At 49.0% G+C, this 21,084-nt stretch overlaps 1 protein-coding gene across 3 annotated transcripts in view; it reads left to right on the forward strand.

The window, feature by feature from the left end:
* Positions 1 to 1,884: 1,884 nt before the first annotated feature.
* The window catches only part of Ralbp1 (ralA binding protein 1), a 36,166-nt gene continuing 16,966 nt past the window's right edge, over positions 1,885 to 21,084 (forward strand). The window contains exons 1-3 of one of the 3 annotated variants that reach the window (XM_040752932.1): positions 1,885 to 1,977; positions 17,068 to 17,365; positions 19,442 to 19,885. In XM_040752932.1, coding sequence (XP_040608866.1) covers positions 17,122 to 17,365; positions 19,442 to 19,885 — 688 coding nt within the window. In that variant the 5' untranslated portion in view covers positions 1,885 to 1,977; positions 17,068 to 17,121. Of the gene's footprint in view, positions 1,978 to 2,360; positions 2,493 to 3,287; positions 3,310 to 17,067; positions 17,366 to 19,441; positions 19,886 to 21,084 lie in introns of those variants that run through there. The other 2 variants (XM_040752931.1, XM_005077165.4) reach the window with 2 other exon arrangements.

The following is a 21,084-nucleotide window of genomic DNA, read 5'->3' on the forward strand; positions in this document are numbered from 1 at the left end:
GAGGGAAGCTTCCTATGTATTTCATGTGACTAAATTGATGGACAAAAAGTGTCAACAACCAGAGGGAGCTGAAGTTTGATTTTAAAGTGGTCATGCAGTAGCCTGCCACAGATCACTGATGCTGATGGAGGTTATGAGACTTCTGGGGTTAGGACTAACTACTTTTCCTTGTAGAGCAAGGGCCAAGACCATCAGAAGACACAGATATTTACATTACAATTCACAACGGTAGTAAAATAACTTTATGGTTGGTCACCATGAGGAACTGTCCTAAAGGGTAGCAGCATTAGGAGGGTTGAGAACCCCTGGTGTAGAGCAACCGTGGTGGTTACAAGTCAGTTGAGATGGATGTCGCACAAGCCAAAGGTTTGCATCATAGGTGAGGAATGTTTGGATTAGAAAACTCTGGTCTTGTGCTGACTTCAGTGGTCAGATGGTTGCCTCGTGTAAGGTCGCAGGTTCAATCTGTAGCATTGCAGAAAGTAACAAAGCCAATCTTTTTATAATGGGCTTTGCAAACAAACCCACCTAATTATGTCCTAGAACACATTGTATTTGCTTGGCACTAAACTGGGTTCATTCCCTGAATTCTCATCTGTTTAGCTTTTCCATGGTAGGAGGCAAAGTGGTTCCTGCATTTGAGGCCCTCAAGTACTTCCTCGGAAGTGAGAAACGTCAGGTTACTTGAAGCCTCTGTGGGTTCACTGTTTCTGGTTGGACATGATGCCTATTTCTAAAACAGTTACTAGAGGAAATGGTTATGCGGTGCCACTTGAGTGGGAGGGAAAAAAAGACGCTGAGATACAGCCGATAAACGCGCTCTGTATTTGTACCTCCGTTAGCACAGATCGGACAGTTGTGTATGGATTTATTCATGCATTGGCTCGCCCACGCAGGCTCACACAAACGCAGCACTTAAAAAATATCCGCATGGGGGCTGGAGAGATGGCTCAGAGGTTAAGAGCACTGACTGCTCTTCCAGAGGTCATGAGTTCAATTCCCAGCAACCACATGGTGGCTCACAACCATCTGTAACGAGATCTAGTGCCCTCTTCTGATGTGTACATGGAGGTAGGGTATTGTATTCATAATAAATAAATAAATTTAAAAAAAAGTATCTGCACGAACTACACAGCTCGGAGGGAAGGGTGTCAGCTATCACCCACAGCTCTCTCCCTTTTCTGTGTCCTCACTTCCACAGTGAATGAGGACAGGCCACGGGGGTGCCACAGTAAAAGTGAGCACCGGTAACTACCCGGTAAAAACGCCCCTTCCACACCCCAGTCTATTTATCACTCTCGGGAGAGGACTCCAGATGGAAGTTCCGCTGGGGTGGGTGCCGATCCCTGGGGCAGTTCAGCGCGGCCGGGGGATGGGGAAGGACTATTTTGATCCGCACACTCTCACAGGGCCACCTCCTCACGGGGGGCTATCTGAAGGCCACGGAGAAGGGGCTCTTTGGTCATATTTTCCAGGAAAGACGGGCTCGGGAAGCAGAGCTCAACCTCAACAGGCCGCGAGGTTCTGGAACGCGGCTCCCGAGAACGGCGGCGGCCGCGCGGAGTCGTCCGCCAGAAAGCCCCCCCGTCCCGCTGCTCTCGGTCACGGTCGCCGGGCCAGAAGGACTTCGAAGGGCCGCGGCTTTCCAGGGCTCGCTGTGCACCAGCGAGCGCCCTCCCCAGCCTCCCCCGGGTCTTCCGGCTGCACTCGACGCTGCGGCTCGGGCGTGGGAGGGTCAGGGATGCCGCGGACCGGCCCCGCCGCACAACCACAGCCCGACCCGGGGAAGGCCAGCAAGTGCTCCGCCCAGAGGCGGGCCCGGCCCGCAGCCCCCGCTGGTTTAACCGGTCGGAGCCACCGAGGTACGCCGAAGAAGAAAGTGTCACTCTCGGGAGCCGGGGACACGGCCCGGAGCTCGGGGAGCAAAGCGCTCTGCGGGGGGCCCCCCAATCTCCGCTCTCGCCGGCGTCCGCTCCGGTAGGCGTGCGAGCCCCGCGCCTCGAGCCCCCAGGACACCGCGCAGGCGCCTGCAGAGCCCCAGCGCGGGGCACACGTCCTCTCGCGGGTTCCCGGTCTCCCCCCACCCCACCAGCGCCTTCCAGCCCCTTCCCGGGAGGCGCGGTGCTTTCTGGGGGTTGTGGTTTACGTCCGTGGCGGAGGGCCTCAGGCGGCGGGGGCCCGAGGACTACAACTCCCGGCGCGCCCCGCGCGAGGCCACGGGGCGTTGGCCCCGGACGGCCTCCGGCCGTCAGAGCCGAGAATCCGAGGACCCGGGAAGCCGGCTGAGGCGGGAGGAGGGAGTGCGCGTGCGCGCTGGGCCGGCTCCGTCCGGCTCCGTCCCAATCATTGTAAACAGGCGGAGGCTGGGGCGGGGTGGGGATGGGGCGCCCGCGGCCGGCCGAGCGGGCAGCGCGGGAGGCGGCGGCGTGAGTGAGTGCGAGCAGGCGGCGGGAGCAGCGGCGGAGCCGACGGTCGCTCGGCGGCAGGCGCCGGTCAGTGGCGGGCGGCGGGGGCGGGCGGCGGGGGCGGGCGGCGGGGGTGGGGGGGGGGGTCGCCGCGCTGCGGCGCCGTGGCCCGGGCGAGCCGTCTGGCGGCCGGCCTCGCGCCCGCGCCTGTCAAGGCTGCGTGCCGGGCTGGGGAGGGAGCGCCGGGGCTGGGGATTGGAGGTGGGGGCGTGGGGGGCGTGGCTGTCGCTCCCGATGCTCTCCGGGAAGGCTCGCCCACCCCCATAGCTTGCACCTTGGGGTGGGTCACGCTGCCCTCCCGAGGGGCCTCCCCGGGTGCGCGTGTCCTGGGCGAGCCGGGGAGCTAGCCTGCGGTTTCCCGTAGCTTCCAGGCCGCGGGGCGTCTCCGCGGGCCGCACCTGGCCGCCGCCGCCCCGGGGGGACTGGCCTTCCCCGGCCTCCGGCTAGGGAGCCGCACCTGGCCTGGTCGCCTGGGCCGCCTGCTTGCCCGGTGGAGTCGGGGAGCGGCCCCTGCTGCTGCTGCTGCTGCACGCGGCTGGCGAGGGCCACGGGGAGCTCCTGGTTGCAGAGGGTTGCAGAGGCCATGGACGGCCAGACCTGGAGTTCAGAACTCCATGCTCAACGCGTTTGCAAGTTTTTTTTTCTTGTTATTTTTTTGTGCCCCGGCGTTTTTTAATCGAGGCTAGCTTTCGCCTTTAAATCACGTCGTTGGGGTGGACACTGTTTTCCACCCCGCAGTCTTCTGAGTTAGTTAGTGCCGGTTCAAATTCGGAGAGGGTTTCAGGCGTTCTTCCGGAGAGAGCAGCTGGCGCACCCCGGGGTTTGGTTGACGTTCCCGCTGGAGGTCTGTGCTGGTGACACAAGGGCTACGGTAGCTGCGGCACTGCCCAGCTGCCCGGCCTCAGTGGTTTCAGTGCGATGCGTGTGGGCTAACGCCGTGGCGCTTAGGGTAGCATTCCACCGTACGGGGCAGTTTATTCACGAAATGTTTAGGTGATGGTAAGGAACGGGCCCACTTTTGGTTTGCGGAACAGGTTGGCAGCACTTGTAAAGGAAGAAACAGGACACATCACTTCCTGTGGTAGGAATTACCTTGCCCCCTCTCTTCAGAGTGCCTCGCAGATCTGAAGGAGACCTGAGTAGGAGCTGCTGTTAAATAGTTTTTTAAACAAACTGTCTAGGCACAAGGTGAGAGAATTTGCTGTCTTTAGGAAAGGTGGTTTCTTAGAGTTTACAGGGACCATTTTCTTAATCATTTAGAAAGTGCTATTTTAAAAAGTGTGCATTGGGCCGGGCGGTGGTGGCACACGTCTTTAATCCCAGTACTCGGGAGGCAGAGGCAGGCGGGTCTCTGTGAGTTCCAGGACAGCCGGGGGTTACACGGAGAAACCCTGTCTCGACAAACAAACAAAAAAAACCAAAAAAACCCAAAACGTGTGCATTGGGACCAGAGACATTGTTTACTGGCTTAGAGGCTTGCTGCTCATGAGGGTTACTGGAAGTTGGGTTCCCAACTGCCTGTAAGTCAAGTTCCCAGAGAAATTCAACAGCTGTGGTCTCCACAGGTAATTGTACACCTCTCCTGGGATCAAAAACAATAAAAATATAAAGAAGCAAATATTAACTTTATTTTGTACAGTTAATTTGCACAGTTTGATTGCTTGACAAGAAGAGATTAGTCCAGAACACTGCCCAAAGTGTGTTCTGTTGTTTTCTTCTTTATTGGGGGAGGAGGTACAGGATCTCACTGTGTAATCCTGACTGTCCCAGAGCCTCCCTAAGACCATTGAACTCACAGAGATCTTCCTGCTTCTGGCTTCTAAGTGCTGGAATTAAAGGCATGTGCCACCATGTCTAGCTGTTCTGGTAGAACTTATGCTAGCATATGTGAGACTGAACGTGGGGGAAAATGCATATTATTTAGAATAAAAAGTTACTCTGTTTAGGTTCTCTGCCAAGTGAACAGGACTTGAGGATGGTTAAGACCGCCTGCTTTCAGGTGGTCAAGTGAACCTCTTGAATTGTCAACAAGTAATAACCAGTACATATAAGATACATTGTTTTATACACAGACAGATACATGCTGAGGATTGACACCTGGGTCTTGGATGCATTAGAAAAGCACTTAACCTCTGTGCTACAATGCTCAACCCACAAACTACAGTATGTTTTTAAGATTGCTTTGTAGAAAATATGGGGATTCTGTAATTTCCCGTTTGCTAAGGGAGAAGCCACGGAACAGGGCAGTAGTTAGAAAAGGGCCATAGATAAACATCGAGGAAAACACAGGCTGGGGATACTCAGGGGAAGATGACTTAACACAGATAACACACAGATAACATACAACCAGACAGCTATAGAAATCATGGGCAGTTAGATAGGGAATGATGTAAGCAAAAGCATGTAAGGCTCACTATACAGTAGCATCTGCAAAGGGTGTGTATGTTTGTGTGTGCTTGTGTGTACCTCCATTGTAGCTGGGGGATAGTCTGTAGACTACCATAGCAATTTCAGCTTTGTCCTGCAAGTAGAGGTTGGAACAGAGCAGGGAAGGGAAGAGGATGGGCCCCTCAACTGGCCCACCTCCCAGTCAAATGGTGTTTATTCCTCTGTTACAATTGTTGCACCCTTTTTTTTTTTTTTTTTTTTTTTTTTTTTTTGGTTTTTCGAGACAGGGTTTCTCTGTGGCTTTGGAGGCTGTCCTGGAACTTGCTCGGCAGACCTCACAGTGATCCGCCTGCCTCTGCCTCCTGAGTGCTGGGATTAAAGGCTTGCGCCACCAAGCCCGGCTTGCACCCTTAAAGAGCCGGCAAAACAAACTGGGAAAGGAACTTAAGGCTGAAGAGGTTGGACAGAGACGAGTGGGAAGCATGAGCCATTTCCAGAGCATTGCGGACAGGTGTTTCTGTAGCTGTGGCGACGGTTGGTTGTGGACACGGGAGTGGAAGATGAGGCTGTAAGATAGGTCTTCAAAACCTGTGTGCCAGGCTGAGGGTTTTAGCGCCTCCCCCATAGGTAATAATACACTGTGAGGGTTTTAAAGTCACAGTGTTTTCATTTTAGAAGTGTCTTTCTAGAATTGTAGATGTCAGAGCAGGGAGGCTATGTACAACTGAGTATGGAAAGGCTTAGAGAGTCTTCGCTCTTGTCAATAACTGAGGTGAGAAATAGGGTCTAAAACTGACGCAGTCTCGGGATACAGATAGCAGAGATACTTAGAGAATACACTGGCTAGGGTTAGCAGAGTTTGGTATTGGAATGTGAGGGTGAAATAACAATACAGTGACCTGGATTTCATCCTGGGTCCTTGAGAAAAGAGTGATAAGATATAGTGAGACAGAGAATTCAGGAAGGGGAGTGAACTTGAGGAGGAACAGAGCATTGGCTTCTGGCATATTGAGAGGATGCTCTTTGTGAAACTTCCGGTAAAACCATCTGCCTTAGAGTTTTCTGTGCGTGCCTGCAAGCGAGCAGAAGAGAGAGAGAAAAAGAGAGGGGGAGGGAGGGAAGGAGGGAGGGAGGCAGGAGTGGTCAGCACACTGTCATCTTTTTAGTTGTGAGCTCTAGTAGTTGAGCCGTCTCTCTAATCCCGTAAAGCACACTGTATATGGTAGCTGAAGCCTTGATTTAGAGACCACCATACAGCAAGAGTTTGCCGACAGCAAGCAGTTCTAGGAATAGGGCACAGAGCATTTGAATCCAGAGGATGTGTTGGACAGTAACATTCAAAAATGTTTGGTAGGTCAGATGGTGGTGGCGCACACCTTTAATCCCAGCACTCGGGAGGCAGAGGCAGGGGGATCTCTTGAGTTTGAGGACAGCCTGGTCTACAGAATGAGTTCCAGGACAGCCAGGACTACTGTCTCAGAAAACAATTTTGTCAAGGCATCCATGAGGAAATCTTGTCATAGAAACCAAAATAGGGTTTGTTTGTTTTTTAACCTTTTTGAGATAGGGTCTCATTCTATAGTCCAGGCTAGCCTTGACCTCAGAAGGATCATTCCCTTTGCCTCAGCTGTCTTTCGGGTATGACTCACTGTGTCTAGCTGAGAGGGTCATTTTTAGAGAAGGCGACTGTCTTCACGTCTAACTCCAGAAAAGAAAGAGGAGGAAAGCGTGGCCACGTGTGGTGTCAGTGCCTGTAAGACCAGATAGCAAGGCCTGTCTCAAATACAAAATAAAACACCAACCCTGACAAAAAGATGCGAGCCTCACTTGAAATTCTCAAGTCAGGCCTAGAGAGACGGCTCAGCAGCTAAGAGCCATCCCTGCTGTTCCAGAGGACGCAGGGTCAGCTCCCAGCACCCCTAGTGGGTGGTTCATAGTTGCCTGTAACTGCAGCTCCTGAGGGAACCAACACCTGTGGCCTCCAGGGGCACCCAAACTAAACCACACAGTTTTATTCTTTTTTTTTTTTTTCAGACAGGGTCTTTTTCTATGTAGTCCTGGCTGTCCTGGAACTCACTGTGAAGACCAGGCTGGTCTTGAACTCACAGAGATCCACCTGCCTCTGTCCCCCGAGTGCTGGGATTAAAGTGTGCACCACCATGTGTGGGTACATAATAAAAATGAATCTTTCAGTGCTCTGAGTGGTTGGTCAGAATAAGCAGAATGAGAATCTTTTGCATTTGGTAAGTAGAAAGTCACTGAATTTGATAAAGATTCCAACAGTCTGTTGGATTAAACTCATAGCGGTTTGGTGGGACGGCTGAGGAAGAAACCATGTTCATTAAGAGGTCAGAGTAGAGAAAGCAGACCTCTCCCAGCCCTCACTTTCCCGTCTTCCCAGGCACCCATGTGAGCTGTGAGGGGAAGTGTAGAGAGCGTGGATAGAAGGTGATGAAGGCCGAGGCGAAGACTCGAACCTAGTTTAGAAAGCAGTGCCTTTCCTGGGATATAATTCCTGCACCCATAAGACACCCTTCTCGGGCATGTGGGGCTGGTTTCAGCTTTTCATCGTAGGGCTGTCCACTGGGGTATTTCCCTCTGCTCAGCGTGTCAGCTGAGTATGCTGCCAGCCTGGTACTCATTTAGCTGTTACCTTAGTTACTTTTCGTTGCTGTGATTAAGTATCATGACCAAAAGCAACTCGTGGGACCAAGAGTTTGTGGCTTACAGTTCCATCGTGGCAGGGAGGGGTGTGGCAGGAAGTGACAGGAATGATGGAACAGGAAATGGAGAGATCACGTTTCCACCCACACACAGGGAGCAGAGAGAGCACACTGCAGCGGGGTCAGGGGGTCAACTCTCAACGCCTGCCCCGGTGAGATGTCTTCTTCTAACCAGCTGTCTGACTGCCTCAGCACCAGCAGTTGGGGCAGATACAAGGGGACATGTCTCATTCAGACTACCACAGTAGCCTCTCAGCTATGGGCTCCACTGCTGCGGTGATGCTTGTGTTCCAGTAACTGCATCTCAGTGCCTCCATCATCCGCCGCACTGTTCCTCACCTCAGCCCCGTCATCACAGCAGATACGGGCGGGAGAGTACAGTGCAGCGCTTCAAGAGGTTTCACACCTTCACAGCATCTTGTCATGTTGTTGTGTTTTATTAATCTCTTCATTAAACTTTATTGTAGGTATGCATAGTAAATACAGCCCAGTAGATGTAGGCTTTGGAACTTTTTTGTTTTAGGTACTCACGGGGGAGGGAGTCTTAGCCTTTAAACATACTTAATACTTTCAGCCATGCTGAGGCTGAGTTTCTGTGAATAAAGTAATAGTTTGCGCAGGGGGGATACGGCATAACTTGAGGCTGGGTGCTGTTTTCCAGGGGAACCAACTCCATGATTTGCTGTTAGAATTTTCTTAGTTGGGAGTAGGATGAGAAGGGAAAGCTGCAGGCCATGTTTGATTACCAGTGGCCGATGATCATAGCTTTGAAATGAGGCCTCTGTTAGAAGAAGCCCTTCAGCCGAGCTGGAGAGAGGGCTCAGCCGGTAAGAACACATACTGCTCTTGTAGAAGACCCTAGTTCAATTCCCAGCACTCATACCAAGCAGCTCACAACCTCCTGTAACTCTGGCTCTGAGGATCTGACGCCCTCTTCTGGCCTCCTTGGGCACTGCACTCATGTGCGCATACTCCCCCTCCCCACAGAGATAAACATAATTAAAATCCTTTAAAAACCCCTTGGCAGGAGAGGTTCCGCGAGATTCTGGGTAGGTGAATGCACCCTAGTGCTAGGGGAGTGTTGCATCTCATAGGGCAGAGGCTTCAGCTATTGGGGCCGTTCTGGCCTTCTTCGCCTTGAAGGGTCTTCATCTGGCTGCTTGTTTATGACATCTGCTACCACAAATTGGTGAATGTGAGTTAAGTGTTTTCTCCAAATGTGTGAAAGTATTCTTACAAAATCCTGGGCTGGAGAGATGGCTCAGCACTTAAGAGCACTGGCTGCTCTTACAGAGATCTTGAGTTCAGTGCCCAGAACCATGTGGTGGCTGACAGCCATCTATGATGAGATCTGGTGCCCTCTTCTGGCCTGCAGGTTACATGCAGACAGAGTCCTGTATTCATAACAAAGAAATAAACCTTGAAAAACAATAAACAACAACAAAAAACTGAACCCAGGCTGGTGAGATGGGTGTCTCTCTCTCGCCAGGATTGATGGCCTGAGTTTGATTTCTGAAACCTACAGGGTAGAAGGATGAGCTTGTTCTCTGACCTCTAGCATAGCTTAAGTGCCCCTGAGATGGACGTTGTACAGCTGCTTAGTCAGACCTACAGGGGGTGGTGTGGGGCTTGTGACTGACATCTGAAGTGATGGTGGACTGTGGGGCTGAGCGCTTACAGTTACAGTCCGACACTAACTTTTGACCATATTGTGAGAACGGAAATGAATTACAGAGCATCCACCTGGTCTCTGGAGAGCTGAGGAGAAATACATTTGGTATCAGAAGGGTAGTCAGAAACCAGTTCGCATGGTACCTTATGCTTAGGTCTTAGGAGACTGCAAGCTAGTTCCTCCCAGGCCTCCAGTGTCTCTCGCCATGGCTAACCCTTGCTGTTTCCTTCCTTTCTGCGTGGTCTTCGTGGCCAATGATTTTGACTGTCTTTTCATGTATTTGTTGGTCATTTGTATATTTTTGGAGAAGCAGCTATTCAAATCCCTTGTCCATTGGGTTTGTCTGTCTCTTGTTGAATGGTAAGCGTTCTTTGTATATTTTGGATACAAGACCCTTATAAATTATATGATTTACATGCGTTTTCTCATTCTCCAGTGTCTTCACTGTCTTGATAGAGCCCTCTGATGCGCAAATATTTTGGTTTATAAGTTACCCGTGTCATTTGTTAAACTGTTGTCATCTAGGAATTGTGCTTAATTCAAGTTTTGAAGATTGATTATTCTAATAATTTTATTGTTTTAGTAGAGGTCTCTTTCTGGCATGTAGTAATTTAGTTGGCCTTGTTCCCTTTTTGGTTCTGACTGAATAGTTATGACACCCTTATTGGGAACCATTTGACCACAGATGTGTGGGCTTATGTGATGGGGAAGTCCTGTGTATATGTCAATAAAGCACTGTTGGCCAATAGGGAAGCAAGATAGGTGGGACTAGGAGTCCAGGAGGACTCTGGGTAGGAGAAACACAGGGAGTCACGATGTAGCCCACCAGAGAAGTAAGATGTCTGTCCGGTAAGAGAAATACTTAGATGGGTTAAATACTTAAGTCAGAGCTAGCCAGTAAGAAACAAACAAGGCCAACAACTTCATAATTAATACAGCGTCTTGTGTGTTATTTGGGGACTACAACGTGGCAGAGCCCAGGCGACTGGCGGGGGGTGGGGTGGGGGGGAACCATAGCAACTGGCAAGGAAAAGGCTTCTCTCTACACTTATGTCTAGACTCTCAGCTTGAGCCCATCAGTCAACCTGTTACCCTTGCGTGGTGCCGGCACTGCCTTTTGAGATTCACATGTCTGTATTTATGTGAGTGCTTTGCCTGCCTCTGTGTCCGTGCACCACACATGTGCTTGGTGCCCTTCCAGGCTGGAGAGGGCGTTGGATCCTCTGGAACTGGAGTCACAGATACGATGGCTGAGCTGCCATGCGGGTGCTGGGAGCTGAGCCTGGGGTCTCTGAAGAGCAGTCAGTGCTCTTTTTGTTTGTTTGTTTTTTTTGGTTTTTCGAGACAGGGTTTCTCTGTGGCTTTGGAGGCTGTCCTGGAATTCGCTTGGTAGTCCAGGCTGGTCTCGAACTCACAGAGATCCGCCTGCCTCTGCCTCCCGAGTGCTGGGATTAAAGGTGTGTGCCACCACCGCCTGGCTATTTCAGCTTTTAGTAAATTCTAAAAATCAGGAAGTGTAAGTTCTTCAACTTTTCCTTTTTTTTCTCCAGATTTTGGTTGTTGTTGCTACCATGGCCCCTTGTGACAGTTAGGTATCTGCAAAAAGGCCATGACGTTTTACAGTGATTCTTCCTGGGTAAACCCACATAGAGTTAAAAAAAAGTTTTTATTAATGGAAGCGTCTTTTCATAAGCTGTATATAATTTCTTCCAGCAATGCTATAAAGTTAGCACTGTGCAAGCCTTTTACTTCCTTGGTGACATTTGTTCCTACTTACTCTTTTGTGTGTTATTGCAAATGAAATTGTTCCATTTCATTTTCGTGACATTCATTGTTAAATGTCTATACATTGCTAATGTATATGGATATACAGCTTGTTTCTGTCTTCCTAAATTTTTGAACTTCATTTTTGAGTTTTCTGTAAGGTTAGGCCCTTCTGCAAGTAGAGGGAGTTTTACTACTTCCTTTATTTATAATTTTTATTTATCCAGTCTTTTTCTTTCCTAATTCCAAGCAAGAATCCTAGTGTGGCGTTGAATGATGTTGCAGGAGCAAACTTAGTTTTGTTTTGGGTTTCATTCTTTTAACGTTGATTGACACTTGTGACTGACTCTGGAGAATGTTTCTGGTGACCTGTGGTAGACATGTGCTGTACTGTGCTGTTGCTGGGCAGGAGGCTCTGTGAGATGTCTGGGAGGGCGACAGGGTTTAAGTGGGCTGTGTTCTGGTTGGTCTCTCTAGCTGAACTGTTACTTAGGTGGGAGGTATGGAAGTCTCCAGTTGTTGGGATATTACTCCTTTCAAATTTGTCAATTTTTGTATCTTCAGATGCATAAACATGTATAATTGTTATGTCTTTTTGATGGAGTTACCCATTACCCACTTATTGTATAAATTCAAGAGGTAGTTTAGTTTCTCACACTCTAGGTTACGTTTGTGTGTATTTCTTTTTCTTTCTTTTTTTTCTTTTTTTTTTTTTGGTTTTTCGAGACAGGGTTTCTCTGTATTGTTTTGGAGGCTGTCCTGGCACTTGCTCTGTAGACCAGACTGGTCTCGAACTCACAGATATCCTCCTGCCTTTGCCTCCCGAGTGCTGGGATTAAAGGCGTGCACCACCAATGCCCGGCTCTTGTCATCTCTTTAAAAAGCTATTTATTACAAGGGGTTTGTCTGTGTTGTCCAGGCTGGCCTCAGTGTGTAGTCCTCCCTTGTTAGCCTCCTGAGTGCTAGCATACAGGAGTGTGTCACCATGTCTAAGGGGGAAGATTTTAACTTCTTTCTCTGTAGCTTTGTACACCAGGCTGGCCTCGAACTCACAGAGATCCGCCTGCCTCTGCCTCCTGAGTGCTGGGATTAAAGGCATGCGCCACCAACACATGGCTAGATTTTAGCTTCTTGAGTTTTACAGTGGTAGCAGTTTTCTAAGGTGACTGTTACTCTTTCTGTTTTCTGCTAGTTAGTCCTTTAGTAGTTGCTGTTAATAAGGAAGAGTACACGTGTTGTAATGTAATTTTAGAATGTCACATTTGATAGGATAATTTCTACCTGCATGGCTTGCTTTAGGCATGTTATTTTACTCTGCCTTGGGATGCTAGGAAGCTGTGTGGGAAACATTATGTAGCTCAGTGAATTTCTGTGAGTCACATGAGGGAACTCTAATTAAAAGTTTAGATAAGCACCTGGGGGCAGGGAAAAGCTAAGTAAAAGATTAAGGCTGATGACTTATAAGGAAAAACCAAGTCAGTGTCTGTTAAGGACCACCCGAATGGTGTTAGCAGACCTGGGAAAATGAACTGTGTGGCAACTCAGTTAGATAGTAATTGGCCTGTGGGGCGTCCATAAGGAATCATTCCCGTAATGTGTCCACATGTGCCTTACACGTGTGACCATGGGAGGCTCCAGAGCCCTCCTCTGTCTGAGAATTACTTCTGACCCACTTCACGGTTAACAAATAGTGTTTATATTCTAGATCGAGTTTCTCCTGCTTTAAAATATTTATGATTTTCCCCCTCCCTTCCCCTCCCCTCCCTTCCCCTCCCCTCCCTTCCCCTCCCCTCCCTTCCCCTCCCCTCCCCATCTCATGAACTGGCCACTTGACTTCACTTTGACTCCCTGGAATGGACACACCTGTAGTAAGTGTGAGTGTGGGGTGGAGTAGAATATGGACCTTTGGACGGGAAGAGCCATCTTTTTAAACAACTCATCAAATTTCTTTACAGTTTGTATTCAGTGAAACATGACATTTGATAACTTTTAGCACCTGTGTACTCTAGCCTACATGCCTGTCAGAACAGTGTTCTAATTCTCATGGGTGGATGCTCATGAGTGGAATTGTTGGGTTATGTGGGGAAGGTATGTTGACCCGGGTACTGGCAGTTATCCAAAGTGGTCAAACTTCACATTCCATCATTCAGTGTTTAGACTTCTGGGTGCCCCAAACCCATGTCAGTATTAGAAATTGTCATTCCCTTTAATTTTAGCCATTCTGCATGATGACTATGATAGCTTAAGATGCTTTAATTTGCATTTCTTGGATGTTTAGATCCCCCCCCCGTGAATTTATTGTCCACTGGTTTGTGAACTGTACAATTTAGCAAATTTTTGGTTTGCACTTTGCAGTAATTTAGATTTTGGACGGTTCCTCAAGAACCATGTTCTGAGGGCTTGGTCTGTAGGTCGGCGTTATTGGGAGGTGGTAAGTCTTGAGAGATGGGTTTGGTGAGAAGTCAGGGGGAGTAGGACTGCAGCCCCTCCTGTCTTTCTCCTGTTCTGGCCGTGGGTAGCTGAGTGTCTTTGCTCCGTACATATTCTCTAACACGACTTACTGCCTCAAGGCAGGCCTAACGGAGCAGGACCAAATCCCTCGCAACCGTGAGACATAGTGAACTTGTCTGAAAAGTTGACGTACCTCAGGACTGTTATAGTGTGATGTCTTAGAGTTTCTGTTGGCTGCAGCAAAACACCATGGCCAAAGCAACTTGGGGAGGAAAGAGTTTATTCAGTTCATACCTCCAGGCGATAGTCCATCACTGAGGGAAGTCGGGGCAGGAACTTAAGACAGGAACCAGAGTGAGTGCAGCAGCTGATGCAGAGACCATGGAGGACCGATGCTGACTGGCTTGCTCCCCACGTCTGGCTCTGCCTCCTGTCTTAGGCCATCCAGGACCACCCATGCGAGTGGCATGGGCTCTCTCACAGCAGTCACTAATTAAGAAAATGCACAGCAGGCTTGCCTATAGGGCAAGTCTTAGGAAGGCTTTTCATCAATTGAGAGTCCCTCTTCCCAGAAGACTCTAGCTGGTGTCAAGTGACAGAAAACTCTAATCTTCGCGGAAAAGCTGACCAACACAGATGATCTTTTAAAAGAGTTCTCAAGACTTCTTTCATTGGATCACACATGCATGCGTGCGTGTACACACACACACACACACACACACACACACACACACACACACACATGAGTGCTCACCATAGAGAGAAGAGAAGGGGAGGAGCCTGAGGAAGGGGGCATGGAAGAAGGGGAGGAGCTTGGGAAACTCACCCCAGGTCTCATCTGTCTTTAGGTTCTTAACTGACCTGTCTTCTTTCCATCTTCTCTTCCTTTTGAGAAATCTGCTATCTGGAGTTTTTAGTTGTTTTACTAGGTGGAATATGTATAAACTCCTTATTCAACTAAGAAAAATACCAGATTTCTGGGGTTTGTTACTTATTATCTTGCCTTTGGATATTTACTGCATCCATACCACTTGAATTCTTCCTCTTGTACTCATCTATAAAGTTCAGTTTGCTGTGGCTCTCTTCTGGTCAGACATGCATATCTGACTCCCACAGTCCTTCATATCTGCTCCTGTCTGCAGCCCTCCCCAGCTATGGAGTCTGGATGTCTCATCGTAGCGCGATAACAGAAGCCAACACTGGCACTGCTCGTTGCTGTGGAGGCTGGGAAGTCTAAAATGAAGAGACTGGCCTCGGGTTCAGTGTCTTGGGCCTGCTTGCTGTGTTCTGCAGTGAAAGGTGAACTCTGAGCTCTGCAGTCCTTCTTGAAGATTGAGGCTTCCATTGCCCTCATGACATAAGCATTGCATCTCCTAACACTGCCACTTTGGGGGAGACACATTCAGTCCATAGTATAAATAAATTCTTCTTTGGGATATTTTACAACATAGCTGTTGTGTTATGAGCAAAATCCTTATTTTTGTCAATTGAGTATGGAAATTTATTAAAAATAACAGGAAGCCAGGATTATATGTAAATGTAGGTGTAATTTTAAGATGCTTTGAGAGCAGGATTCGAATGTCAAAATCTGGTGCTGTGTGGGACTGGAGGGCTCGGTGGTTAAGAGCACTCCTTGCTCTTGCGGGCAACCCGGCTTTGGTCTCCAGCAAGCTCGTCAGGTAATTCATAGTTGCCGTGGCTCCAGAGGACTCCTCTGCCTCCGTGGGGCCTGCATGCATTTCATGCGTGTGGATGTACACTTTCCCACACAGACACGCATCAAATACATACATCTTAAAACAGCTGGGCTTTCTCTGCAGGCCCTCCTGCCCTTAGACTGCGCTCAGTAAGTGCATCTGTGCTTGGCTTTCACATTCATTGGCTGGTGTGGAGCTTGCTCTCTGACAGCCCTGGCTTCTTGAATTTGGGGTTAGGGTGTGGCCCACTACCCCCTGCCCTCCTGTTGCTTCAGAAGCCACTGTGTTTGGACAGTGTCCTCTGCCTTCTCTGAAGTCCTGTGTGCCCCTGTCTGTGTCCTTGCTTCTCATACCAAACTTTCTAAGCATGGTCAATCAGTTCAGTGTTGTGGAAAGAATGTGTGTTTCATCTTTATCTAGCTGTGAGATTTGGGGAAGTTACTCTCAGTTTTTCTGTTTGTAAATAGAAAGCCATGAATTTTCCTGTAGCTTTTGCTAAGTGTATTAATTATGTGAATTCCTAAAGCCTGAGGAAAGACCCCTCCACACACACCTTTTCTTTTTTCTTTCTTTCTTTTTTTCTGAATTGGAATTGAAAGCTGAGGGCAAGGTTTGTGGTGTCTTCATTTTAACAGCAGTACACATGTTGGGAACAGATAATAGTCTATTAAGTAGACATTGAGTATTTGAGTACCTTGGGTTGTATTAAGCAAACAAGGCAGATCGATACACAAATATAAAACTCAGATAGGTCCATTCAAGTGACTGGAGTCTGTGGGGAGTGGATGGAGCGGCTGACTAGGGAGAGCCTGGGGAAGGGCTGCTGATGCCTGCCTTTTTTTTTAAATTAAGCTTTATTAAGGCCATTATACATACCATAAAAATTACCAAGAGCCAGGTCTGGTGGCGCACACCTGTAATCACAGCAGTAGGGAGGCAGAGGCAAGCAGATCTCAGTGAGTTCGAGGCCAGTCTGGTCTACAGAGCAAGTTCCAGGACTGTTAACACAGGGAAACCCTGTCTGGAAAAATCAAAAAAAAAATCAAAGTTTTTGTTGGTTTTTAAGGACAAGTGTCACTGTACAGCTTGGCCTGATGTTGAACTTGTTTCTCTGTAGCCCAGGCTGGCCTTAACCTTGGAATCCACTTGGCTCTGACTTCTGAGGGTTAGGGTCACAGGTGTGCACCACAGCGTCCAAGTAGCTTTTGAACTTAGTTCTTTGTGTGTTCTCCGACTAAAAAGGAGAAGCAATCAGTTTGAACACAACATTGTTGCCATTGTAAATAATAGTGATAGACACATATCAATTGTTCTTGTGTAGTTGCATGGCGTTTGTAATTTGTTATTGATGGTTGCTTGGATGGAGCACAGTTTAAAAGTACTAAAGTTTTATGTTGAATATCTATTAAAATGAAGCCCTTTACATTGATGAGTTCTTTTTAAAATTTATTTAATTTTTTTGAAAGACAGGGTCTCTCTACCTAGCCCTGTGACTGTCCTGGAACTCCCTCTGTAGAGACCAGGCTGCCCTCAAACTCATGGATCCACAGCCTCAGCCTGAGTGCTTGAATCAAGAGTGTGCGTCATCACTACACCCAGAGATGAGTTGTTTTCTAAAAGGAACTCATTGTTACTGCTCTGTTTAGACAGGGTCTCCCTGTGCAGCCCAGAATAGCCTGGAGTTTGAGGTGTTGTTAGGTTGGCCTCAGACGTGTAGCTTGGCTTCTGACTGCTTGGATTACAGGCGCTTGAGCTCTGAGAACTGAAGTATGTGACACCTGGAATGTACCTTGTGATACAAGACCGGGGTGCTTTCGTTAGTGAATGCAGGGTTCGTGGCTGAGTGTCCACGGCAGCTCTGATTCTTGGGTAGTGTGTGCTGACTGCGGATGCCTTCTTCCCTGCAGGTGTGATGGGTAGGTAACAGAGAAGACGGCTTCCCTTTCTTGTCAGGCGTCAGCATGACCGAGTGCTTCCTGCCCCCCACCAGCAGCCCCAGTGAACACCGCAGGGCAGAGCATGGCAGCGGGCTGACCCGGACCCCCAGCTCTGAGGAGATCAGCCCTACGAAATTTCCTGGATTGTACCGGACGGGTGAGCCCTCGCCTCCTCATGACATCCTCCACGAGCCTCCTGACATAGTGTCGGATGATGAGAAAGATCATGGAAAGAAAAAGGGGAAATTTAAGAAAAAGGAAAAAAGGAGTAAGTACTGGTTTTCAGTTTATTAAAAAATAATAACAGTTTTTACTAATCTTTGGATATTTCACATCATGTACTCAATGCCACTCATTTCCCAGTCCTTCCATGTTCACCTTCCAGCCTTGTAGTCTCCCCTCCAAAAAAAAAAAATGTAGGGGCTGGAGAGATGGTTCAGAGGTTAAGAGCACAGGCTGCTCTTCCCAAGGTACTGAGTTCAATTCCCAGCAACCACATAGTGGCTCACAACCATCTGTGGTGAGATCTGGTGCCCTCTTCTGGTGTGCAGGCAGAACACTGTATAATAATAAATAAATCTTTAAAGTGAAAAGTAGAAAAGAAAGAAAAAAACAAAACTAAACTAAACTAAAACACCTGTGGGCCCCTCAGGGCCGTGGCCTGCCCCGGCTGCCAACCGTGATCTTCCCCGCATCTCCACCGCGTATCATTTCTTCATGGCACTGGTGTTGGAAGTTGAGAATGTTCATTGCAGTGAGTCCTTAGGCTAGGTCAGAGCCTCTGGCTTCCGCTGCGGTGTCAGTCCTGGACCCGCATAGAGACTCAGCTGTCCTGCCCCGAGTCCCGGGGACCCTGCAGCTGTGGGTCAGCAGGGCTGGCCCCTTCACTCACTTTACATCATAGTGTCTGCTCTTAAGATTGTTTTGCCTTTGGTTCTTCACAGTATGGTTTCTGTGTGTGGTCCTGGCTGTCCTGGACCGCCTCCACCTCAGAGATCCACCTGCCTCTGCCTCCCCAGTGCTGCTCTTCAGAACCTGCACCCACCGTGACTCCAGCTCCGGGGGACCCGATGCCCTCTGCTGGCGTCCACAGGCACATGTGACCCACTGATGTGAACACACACATAAAATAATAGTATGAAAACATGTGCCCGGCACTGTGGCGCACGCCTTTTATCCCAGCACTCAGGCAGAGGCAGGCGGATCTGTGTGAGTGGAGGCCCGTCTGGTCTACAGAGTGAGTTACAGGACAGCCAGGGCTACACGAGGCTGTAAAAGTCAGCCAGGCGCAGTGGTGCGTCTTGTTAAGGGAAGCTTTATCTTTGCTAGCCGCTTTGATTTATTCCCCCCCCCCCCAGTTGCCTGGGCTCTGCCGCATTGTAGTCCCCAAATAAACACACAGGACGCTGTATTAATTATGAAACTGTTGGCCTTGCTTGTTTCTTACTGGCTAGCTGTGACTTAAGTAATTACCCCATAATTGTTAATCTAAGTATGTCTCTTACCAGAGAGGTTTCCGGGCTTCCTACCCCAATGGTGTTACATCTCGACTCTCTTGTGTTTCTCCTCCCAGAGTTCTCCTGGACTCCTAATCCCTCCTATCTTGGTTCCCTATAGGCTCAACAGTACTTTATTGACATAAGACTTCCCCAACAGCGTCTAGTTGGACCATTCTGGAGACTGATGCAGGGGCATTATCTGCGCCCAGTGTAAGCCAGCCTCGGTAACATAGTGAGACTGACTCCATCCTAAAAACAAACCAAAACAAAAGCAACAGGCGTGAAGGCAATCAGTGTCTGTGTGAGCGTGTAGAACTTACTTTTCACGTGTCAGCCAAAGTGAGGGAGAAATCGCACTGAGCCTTCATTAAAGGGTCTGTGGTCCCCGCCCCAGTTTTCCCAGAGAGGGAGTCATGGGGGGAGAGCGAAGGTGGCCGAGGAATACCGCAGCTCAGAAATAATGGTGCTGCTTCAGGCGTCCGTGCTTCATGCATGCCTCCCGTTAGCGGGACGAGCAGGCAGAGCAGCTCAGCAGCAGCAGCACGCGCCGTGTCCTGTAGTGCGTCGTGTGTTCACACTTGGTTTCTCAGAGCTCTGCTTGCACTTACACGGTGAACTATAAAACTACTTTCTCCATTGATGCTGAGAGGCTAGCTGCTGTCTGTTGCCCTCTTGTGGTCATGAGCGGTCACAACACCTTTTTTCTTTTTTGAATGGTTTTCTGGAGGCCCCAGGAAGCTGCATAGCCGCTGCCAGTCGGTACCTTTTTGTTCTTTTTAGGAAGCGTGGGGACAGTTTGACATTAAAAACGTAATTTATACATACCTACTGCATTTCTTTGGCAGCTGAAGGCTATGCTGCCTTCCAGGAAGATAGCTCTGGAGATGAAGCCGAAAGTCCATCCAAGATGAAGAGATCCAAGGGAATCCATGTGTTCAAGAAACCCAGCTTCTCTAAAAAGAAGGAGAAGGATTTTAAAATCAAAGAAAAGCCCAAAGAAGAAAAGCACAAGGAGGACAAGCATAAGGAGAAGAAATCTAAAGACTTGACAGCGGCTGACGTAGTTAAACAGTGGAAGGAGAAGAAGAAAAAGAAGAAGCCCATTCAGGAGCCCGAGGCGCCTCAGGTCGATGTCCCGAGCCTCAGACCCGTTTTTGGCGTCCCGCTGGCCGACGCGGTAGAGAGGACCATGATGTACGATGGCGTCCGGTTGCCCGCTGTCTTCCGCGAGTGCATAGACTACATGGAGAGGCACGGCATGAAGTGTGAGGGCGTCTACAGAGTGTCAGGTATGGGGCGCGTGCCGCTGCTGGGTTAGTAACTCCACATTTTGGCTGGGTCCTGCCCTTACTACTTCCGTGGCCCTTCCAGTTTGGTGACCTCCCACCACGCTTGATTGCCATGCTGCCTCCTTCCTTTAGGATTTGCCCCGAGTCGTCCACGGCTTGCAGTGCTGGACAGAGTGAAGCATATGGGCTGTGTCCTTACCAGGGGGTGGGCCAAGCCTGTCCTACCTCCTTTCTGGGCCCAGCGGCGGGGAGGCTGAGGTCTGTTGAAGGAAGCCTCAGCCAAGAGAGACAGTTAATGACACAGCTTTGTCATGAGTTTCCTGAGCCTGCCTGAAGACGAGAAGTGCTGTTTTCTAAGTAGCTGGGCCCTACATGTGAATGCTGTGTCAGGCAATGAAACTGATGACCCGTTCATCTACAGAGCTTCCGTTGTAGTTCATGCTTGGTCAGAGTGTGTTTCATATTGGATATCTAAAATCAAGTAATGAGTGAATTATTTAGAAGTACAAAGATTTCTTTCTTCAAAAGCAGCATGAGTTTTGTGCTGACATGGGGTTCAGGTTCCAAGCCGGGCAGTGTCTGCCTCAGCCATTCTGATCCCTTAGAGGGTTATTTTTGTGATGTCCTTTGACCACACAACTCTTCATGGGGGGTGGGGGGAATCATACACTCTACAACAATGATTAAGCAAGTTCTCACTGGAATTCCTGGTTTTGAAGTTTCCAGATTTTTTTGTTTTGTTTTGTTTTTATGAGACAGGGTTTCTCTGTATTGTTGTGGAGGCTGTGCTGGAACTCACTCTGTAAACCAGGCTGGCCTCGAACTCACAGAGATCCGCCTGCCTCTGCCTCCCGAGTGCTGGGATTAAAGGCGTGCGCCACCACCACCCGGCGAAGTTTCCAGATTTTAAAAGACAAGCATGTTAGCGCAGTTGTCTCTGGGGAGGAGTAAATGACGGTGTATGGTGGAGAGTGCTTATAGACCCAGGACTCAGGAGCTCGAGGCAGGACGAGTGTGAGCTGGTCAAGGCCAACAGTGAGACATTCTCTCCAAAAACTGTGGCCGGGACATGACATCCAAGAGTGACAGGTACCTGTTGACAAGACTCTGTGACAGTTGTTGTAAATCTTGTTTTATTCAGATTGTCATCAAAATAAGAAAAGTGGAAATTATTTTCTATCTCAGAATAAAGACCATCA

The sequence above is a fragment of the Mesocricetus auratus genome, unplaced genomic scaffold (assembly GCF_017639785.1).
Source record: "Mesocricetus auratus isolate SY011 unplaced genomic scaffold, BCM_Maur_2.0 Super-Scaffold_100010, whole genome shotgun sequence".
In the NCBI taxonomy this organism is placed as follows: domain Eukaryota; kingdom Metazoa; phylum Chordata; class Mammalia; order Rodentia; family Cricetidae; genus Mesocricetus; species Mesocricetus auratus.